At 41.7% G+C, this 8,393-nt stretch overlaps 1 protein-coding gene across 1 annotated transcript; it reads right to left on the bottom strand.

The window, feature by feature from the left end:
• Nucleotides 1–2,484: 2,484 nt before the first annotated feature.
• On the bottom strand, nt 2,485–7,634 carry LOC128704937 (uncharacterized; the record flags this gene model as incomplete). Its single annotated transcript, XM_070081695.1, has 2 exons — nt 2,485–2,732; nt 6,338–7,634. Coding segments are annotated over 2 exons (1,545 nt in total), but the record flags the coding sequence as incomplete, so codon positions are not given.
• Nucleotides 7,635–8,393: the final 759 nt, after the last annotated feature.

Raw genomic sequence — 8,393 nt, 5'->3', positions numbered from 1 at the left:
ACTCCTGTCCTTCAAGCAGAATGCCCTATCCATGTATCTAACCTGGCTATCCCCAACAACAACAATATTCTTACCTTCCTTGTCGTTCGTCGTGACGATCCCAGTAGTAGACTCACATTCGTCGGGTAGCACCGAGAATGCGTTGGAGGTTTCCACGGGAGTTTCCACAGCAGTCTCTTTCTTCTTCATCGTTTCTGGCTTTCCATTCGTCTTCTTGATCGTCAACTTCGTCGTCCCCTGCTGTCCAGACACTGACCACGATCCCTTCTTGACCTGAGGACTCGAAACAGGAGGACTAATACGAATCCTCTTGTTTTCCAAACCAATACTTTCCTATGTCCTTTCTAAATCTAAACTTATCTAATTTAAATCCATTACTGTGGGTTCTCTCTTGGAGAGACATCCTCAAGACCTTGTTAATATTCCCTTTATTAATACCTATCTTCCACTTATACACTTCGATCAGGTCTCCCCTCATTCTTCGTCTAACAAGTGAATGTAACTTAAGAGTCTTCAATCTTTCTTCATAATGAAGATTTCTAATGTTATGTATTAATTTAGTCATCCTACGCTGAATGTTTTCTAACGAATTTATGTCGATTCTGTAATATGGAGACCAGAATTGAGCTGCATAATCTAGGTGAGGCCTTACTAATGATGTATAAAGCTGCAGTATGACCTCTGGACTTCTGTTGCTTACACTTCTTGATACAAATCCCAGTAATCTATTTGCCTTATTGTAATAAAGTTGGTAGAATTACCGACAATATGTAAAGTAAAAGGACACAAGTGCAACTAATGTGACATTTATTGTGGCAACGTTTCGCTCTCCATGAGCTTTATCAAGCCTTAATGGCTTGATAAAGCTCCTGGAGAGCGAAACGTTGCCACAATAAATGTCACATTAGTTGCACTTGTGTCCTTTTACTTTACATATTTGCCTTATTACGTACGCTTAGCCACTGCTGTCTTGGTTTAAGGTTGCTGCTTACCATAACCCCCAAGTCCTTTTCGCAATCTGTATGGCTAAGTTCTACATTATTTAACTTATAAGTGCTAGGGTTATGGACACTTCCGAGCTTCAGAACCTTGCATTTATCTACAATGAACTGCATCTGCCACTTTTCTGACCAAGAGTAGAGTTTGTCTAAATCCTCCTGAAGTTCCCTAACATCTACGTTTGAATCAATTATCCTACCTATCTTCGTGGCATCGGCGAATTTAATTTTAATTTTAATTTTTCCATATCGGAGAAATTGAAATTTTTCTTCAATGAACTTCATATTGTTTTCAGCGGCCCATTTAAGGATTTGGTTGATGTCCCCCTGGAGTCTTGTTGTGTCTTTAATGGTTACTTAGTTTAATATCTTTATTATGCACCCCATACCCATCCTGTGGGCGGTAGCATAAAAAAGATTACAGAGGTACATAATGGGTCCAGGGACTGGACTCCAGCGTTTTGATAGCTGAACAAGTTATAAAGGTAATGGACAATTTACACGTCCATACCTGATCACAATTTCAATGAGTTATTAATATATATGTTAGTTTTATTTACAGTTAGCAAAGTCAGGGTATTTTTCCAGAATGGTTTGTAATACACCACTATGGATAAAATACTTTCACATACCTTTGAGGTATCTTGAACATTTCTGAGTGAGTTGTCTCTAAATTCATTAATTTTATCACACTCCAGTACATAATGACGCAAGGTGTGACAATAGTCCATCTGGCAAAGTTTACATTTCGTTTGGTCTACATCTGGTGGTGGTGATTTAACCTGCCATAGATACTTGTAACCCAGCCGGAGCCGGGCAGTAGTGACATCCAAGAGTCTGCTTATCTTGTTGGATGCACCATAGACATGTGGCTCCTCCTGCATGATGGAATGATGATAGATGGACTGACTGGTGTCTATCTCCCTCACTCTTAAATCAATAAAGTTCAATTGAAGTTCTTTGCGTATTATTGTTCTCAAACTGCTCACTAACAAGCCAAGATTGTAATCAGCTCCCTTTTTGAAAGCATACAGCTTAGCCAATTCAGCATTTTTGTCATGAATCTGAAGACCAATGTGAGATGGAATCCACAGCATGTGCACTCCGACTACACTGTCTACAGTCCTATCATACCTGTGTCTGGCTTCTGACACAAGCATGCCACAAATTATACTTAATGAATTGAGAGCATTTATAGATGACAGAAAATCAGTTATAATTAGAGTGTCAGCCCTCGATACATGGGTGAATTTGAGTGCAAGGAGCATGGCAAACAGTTCTGTTTGAAGAGTAGCGTCCCAGTTATTGATGCGTGCTCCAGTTTCTTTATGAGAGCCATCACTGTACGACAACAGCAGCACTACCAGCTGCACCGGTGGACTGGTGAACACAACCATCAACATAAATAATTTGAGGACACTGTCATGCAAATTCGGATGTGAGAAAAGGGAAAAAAGTTTCTTTTAATTTTAGTGTTTTAAATAGTTCACAGACGAAATTTCAGTTGACCTGCACCGACCTGGTACTCCAGCAGGAGGGAACTGCCGTAGTAGGCAGCAGAAGAGGCCACCTCATCGAAGGTGAGGTAGTTCTTGGAGGCTGAAATCATCCTGAGGCGCATGTCACAGTACTGAACGTCAAAGGGATATAACACCAGGTTGAAGTCACAAGTGAAGTTTGTGTTGTACTTCCTGGAGAGAAACACAGAGTTCTTCCTGCCTGGGAACAAATCCACTGCAGAAAAAAACAAACACACAACTTGTAAGTTTGTTCTTGAACTGAAAATAATTGAGAAGACTACTTATAACCTTTACCGATTTTTTCAGTACTACCATAAAAACGAAAGCTGGGAAGTAATCCTTGTTCATTAATTTAATAAAGTTGAAAAACTAACTCAGTTTAGCATACTCTAGAATATATATAAATTACTGGCGTTCCAGTCTATATATTTTGCCTCCCACCTCACACTGACCTATTTTGAACCCTGACATAAATTAATCTTTAAATTAAATTACTTTGATAGACCTCGTTAACAATTATTTAATCTTTTTTTCACTCCCTGTCAATATTACTTTGCATATACCTGCTTTGAATTCCATATATTATAAAACTACTTTGAACCCCAGCTTAGATGTAGCTGGGGTATATTTCTGCTGCACCGTCCTCGAACCCCAGCTTAGATGTAGCTGGGGTATATTTCTGCTGCACCGTCCTCGAACCCCAGCTTAGATGTAGCTGGGGTATATTTCTGCTGCACCGTCCTTGAACCCCAGCTTAGATGTAGCTGGGGTATATTTCTGATGCACCGTCCTTGAACCCCAGCTTAGATGTATCTGGGGTATATTACTGATTCACCGTCCTTGAACCCCAGGGGAGATGTAGCTGGGGGATATTTCTGATGCACCGTCCTTGAACCCCAGCTTAGATGTAGCTGGGGTATATTTCTGATGCACCGTCCTTGAACCCCAGCTTAGATGTAACTGGGGTATATTTCTGCTGCACCGTCCTTGAACCCCAGCTTAGATGTAGCTGGGGTATATTTCTGCTGCACCGTCCTTGAACCCCAGCTTAGATGTAGCTGGGGTATATTTCTGATGCACCGTCCTTGAACCCCAGCTTAGATGTAGCTGGGGTATATTTCTGATGCACCGTCCTTGAACCCCAGCATAGATGTAGCTGGGGTATATTTCTGCTGCACCGTCCTTGAACCCCAGCTTAGATGTAGCTGGGGTATATTTCTGATGCACCGTCCTTGAACCCCAGCTTAGATGTAGCTGGGGTATATTTCTGATGCACCGTCCTTGAACCCCAGCTTAGATGTAGCTGGGGTATATTTCTGCTGCACCGTCCTTGAACCCCAGCTTAGATGTAGCTGGGGTATATTTCTGATGCACCGTCATTGAACCCCAGCTTAGAAGTAGCTGGGGTATATTTCTGATGCACCGTCCTTGAACCCCAGCATAGATGTAGCTGGGGTATATTTCTGCTGCACCGTCCTTGAACCCCAGCTTAGATGTAGCTGGGGTATATTTCTGATGCACCGTCCTTGAACCCCAGCTTAGATGTAGCTGGGGTATATTTCTGATGCACCGTCCTTGAACCCCAGCTTAGATGTAGCTGGGGTATATTTCTGATGCACCGTCCTTGAACCCCAGCTTAGATGTAGCTGGGGTATATTTCTGATGCACCGTCCTTGAACCCCAGCTTAGATGTAGCTGGGGTATATTTCTGATGCACCGTCCTTGAACCCCAGCTTAGATGTAGCTGGGGTATATTTCTGCTGCACCGTCCTTGAACCCCAGCTTAGATGTAGCTGGGGTATATTTCTGATGCACCGTCCTTGAACCCCAGCTTAGATGTAGCTGGGGTATATTTCTGATGCACCGTCCTTGAACCCCAGCTTAGATGTAGCTGGGGTATATTTCTGATGCACCGTCCTTGAACCCCAGCTTAGATGCATCTCTTAAACCTAAGTTTATCTGTAAAACTAAGAAATCTTACACATACATACATATACTTTAAGTACAGACAAGAAGTGACAACAAAAATTCAAGAAGACAAATTTTTAAGTACAGATGCAATGACGTCATCGCATAACATTGTCTTGCACTTGTCTTGACCAACATAACATTGTCTTGCACCTGTCTTGATCAACATAACATTGTGTTGCACCTGTCTTGACCAACATAACATTGTCTTGCACCTGTCTTGACCAACATAACATTGTCTTGCACCTGTCTTGACCAACATAACATTGTCTTGCACCTGTCTTGATCAACATAACATTGTCTTGCACCTTTTTTGACCAACATAGCATTATCTTGCACCTGTCTTGACAAACACAACATAGTCTTGCACCTGTCTTGACCAACATAATATTGTCTTGCACCTGTTTTGACCAACATAACATTGTCTTGCACCTGTCTTAACAAACACAACATTGTCTTGCACCTGTCTTGACCAACATAACATTGTCTTGCACCTGTCTTGACCAACATAACATTGTCTTGCACCTGTTTTGACCAACATAACATTGTCTTGCACCTGTCTTGACAAACACAACATTGTCTTGCACCTGTCTTGACCAACATAATATTGTCTTGCACCTGTTTTGACCAACATAACATTGTCTTGCACCTGTCTTAACAAACACAACATTGTCTTGCACCTGTCTTGACCAACATAACATTGTCTTGCACCTGTCTTGACCAACATAACATTGTCTTGCACCTGTTTTGACCAACATAACATTGTCTTGCACCTGTCTTGACAAACACAACATTGTCTTGCACCTGTCTTGACCAACATAATATTGTCTTGCACCTGTTTTGAGCAACATAACATTGTCTTGCACCTGTCTTGACCAACATAACATTGTCTTGCACCTGTCTTAACAAACACAACATTGTCTTGCACCTGTCTTGACCAACATAACATTGTCTTGCACCTGTCTTGACAAACATAACATTGTCTTGCACCTGTCTTGACCAACATAACATTGTCTTGCACCTGTCTTGACCAACATAATATTGTCTTACACCTGTCTTGACAAACGCAAAGATGAAAAAGAGGAGGGGAACATTGCCACCGTGGCCTGGGGCCAATAGCTCTCGCTTCACACGGTGAGGGTCCGAGTTAGATTCCCGGCGAAGGGGTGGAAACATCAGACATGTTTTCTTACACCGGTTGTCCATGTTCACCCATCAGTAAAATAGGTACCTGAGTGTTAGTTGACTGGTGTGGGTCGCATCCTGGGACAAAACTGACTTAATTTGCCAGAAATGCTGATCATTTCTGGCAAATTGTTTATACAGTAGTATGTGAGTGATGTTAGCTAGGACTGTACACCTTGTACATGTACTTGTAGTAAATAAAGATAATATTATTACTAAAAGTTAATTCAACACTTTATACATAAAATAAGGAATACATCTTTCACAACATATAACGGTTATGTTCACTCAAACAACAACAGACAAAATTTCACAAAATGTTCTTAAAAATTAAAAAAGTTATAGATTAAAAAATCTTTCAAATTTAGAACAACAATTATTGCAAAATGTCAGCAAATTCTGTATAGACAGTGTTTATGAAAGTTCTGGAAGGGAAGACAGTTTTTACACTCATTAGTCTTCTTAAATTTAATGCGGTTATGTTAAGAAAGTTAGTGGCTAGAACACTTATTTTACTGCAACAAAATTATATTGCCATTTGTGGTGTGATCTCATGAATAAATGTGGAAAGCATGAATCAGAATTTCGTTCTGATACATAAATTTATTTCCTTATCATTTTGGGGCGGAGGATGTTTTCAGAGAGCACAGAGAGATAGTGTTGTACCTTCACCAGGGGCGCTGTTGTCCCTGGTAACAGGAGGCTGCAGCCGCTGCAGGTACAATGAGGATTCTTCATCAAGCGTCGTGTTCTGAAAGTCGTCAGTGTTGACAAACCCTACAGTGGGAGCCCACAGACTCATCATAGTCTTGTATACCACCTTATTAAGGCTGTCGTTCATCTTCAGGTTGCGGTAGTCGAGACGGTTATCAAGCCAGACCATGTCGATCTCGTATGAGAGCTGCATTGTCATCTCTGTTGTGTAAACTGTGGCGGACTCAATATTTATGTGCAGAGTTACTTGTAAACTTGAGTCATTTTTGCCAGTGCCCAGACGAGGTGGCAAATCTTTCCTGTAATCTGCAGGCTGACTGACAAGCTCACAGTCAGCCTCGTCACTACGGTCCAGACAGTCATACTTTAAGTCACAGCGATTCTCGTGAGGGATACATGTAGCATCATCACAGGTATAACTGTTCGTGTTACAAGGCGTGAGAACGAAGGTCCGTGAACCTTCTGTTTGGTCACAAACTGTTGTTTCTAGATGCCAAACACGACGACCCATTGGCATGCCGAAAGGAGCGTTGGGGTTAAGCCTGGCTAGTGTCTTGTTTGTCACCACGTTGATCCACAGCCAGTCCTTATCTACCTTCCTGATGTGGTACTCTCCATATCCCTTAAAGTACAAATCTCCTAGATCCTCTTGGTAGGCAATGAAATAAATGTTGCGTTTTTCCAGCTCACAGGTGCCCAGGAAGGAGAATATCTGCAGATCTTGGAATTTGCACACAGCACATGACGAATAAATGATGCACTCAGTATCAGCTACTCCCAATGGCTCAATATATACGCAGTTCTCATATATATTGCCATTGGGTTCCCCATCTTTCCAGGCTATGAAAGGAGCAATGGAGTTATCGTAGTGGGTGACCCAAGTGCCTTCTGTCTCACTGTCGGTAACTGAACCCCAGAAATTGTGTCTACATAAGCTAGGGTAGCCAGGCCAAAGTTGGACAGAGATATTGAACAATAAGCGAACCTGCTCCAAGTTGTTGGGTAGAGGCAAGTGAGAGCCCAGAGACTCACAGATAAAGAATGCGTGAGCTTTTGGCAGCTTGGGAAATGCAAAGTATGTGTTCTCTGTTGTCTGCTGGCAGAAGTGACCTAGAGGAACCTGATACTCCGTGATGTTTTGCAGGTCCCACCCTGCCTCCCAGGACAGGTAGTTACCCTGAGGATCTATTCTGCATCCAGCTATCTCCTCTATGACGCTCGTGTTCAGCACTGAGTCCCATATATTAACCTGAAGAAGGTGTAATAAAATTAAAGTTACTGACTAAGTTTCCGCTAAGACACTTGTGTTAGAGTTTGCACAGGGAATTACTACAATCAAAGGCTCTGAAAAAAAAATACTAAATTTGGTTAATAATTTTAATGAATATTGGATGAATTTAAACTGATCTAAGACATATTGAGAAGGATTAGGTTAAATTAAATTACAGTCATTGTAGCGAAGTTAAATGAATACTTGAAGCTGGTTTTGGACAATATTTATTTTATTCATCATTTAAAAGCTGGAAAAATATAACACATTAATAAAAGAACATTTTAGTAATTTGTCTTACTTGGCACACACACACACACACACACACACACACACACACACACACACACACACACACACATACACACACACACATACACACCACAATTAGGTGAGTACACACACACACACACACACACACACACACACACACACACACACAAGCATCATAAAAGCAATAGGAGAAGACATGACCCAGCTGGAAAATTTTCGGAGAATAGGGGGGTTTGTAAAAAAAAGAATCCGGCCAGTGAAAGTGACCTTCAAGGCAGAATCGACTCGGAACAGGATCCTGCAGGAGAAAGCACGATTAAGGGACATGCAGGCACACAGGAAGGTGCATCTCGACCGCGACAGAACACAAGAAGGCAGAAACTGATAGAGATGGTACAAAGGTGAAAGGAGGAAAGAGAGGGGATGGAGAAGACAGACAGGAGACCCCAGACCCAGGAAGAAGAT

The sequence above is a fragment of the Cherax quadricarinatus genome, unplaced genomic scaffold (genome assembly GCF_038502225.1).
Source record: "Cherax quadricarinatus isolate ZL_2023a unplaced genomic scaffold, ASM3850222v1 Contig3706, whole genome shotgun sequence".
Taxonomy (NCBI): Eukaryota; Metazoa; Arthropoda; class Malacostraca; order Decapoda; family Parastacidae; genus Cherax; species Cherax quadricarinatus.
The sequence above is the reverse complement of the archived record's forward strand: the minus strand, read 5'-3'. Positions and strand labels throughout refer to the sequence as shown.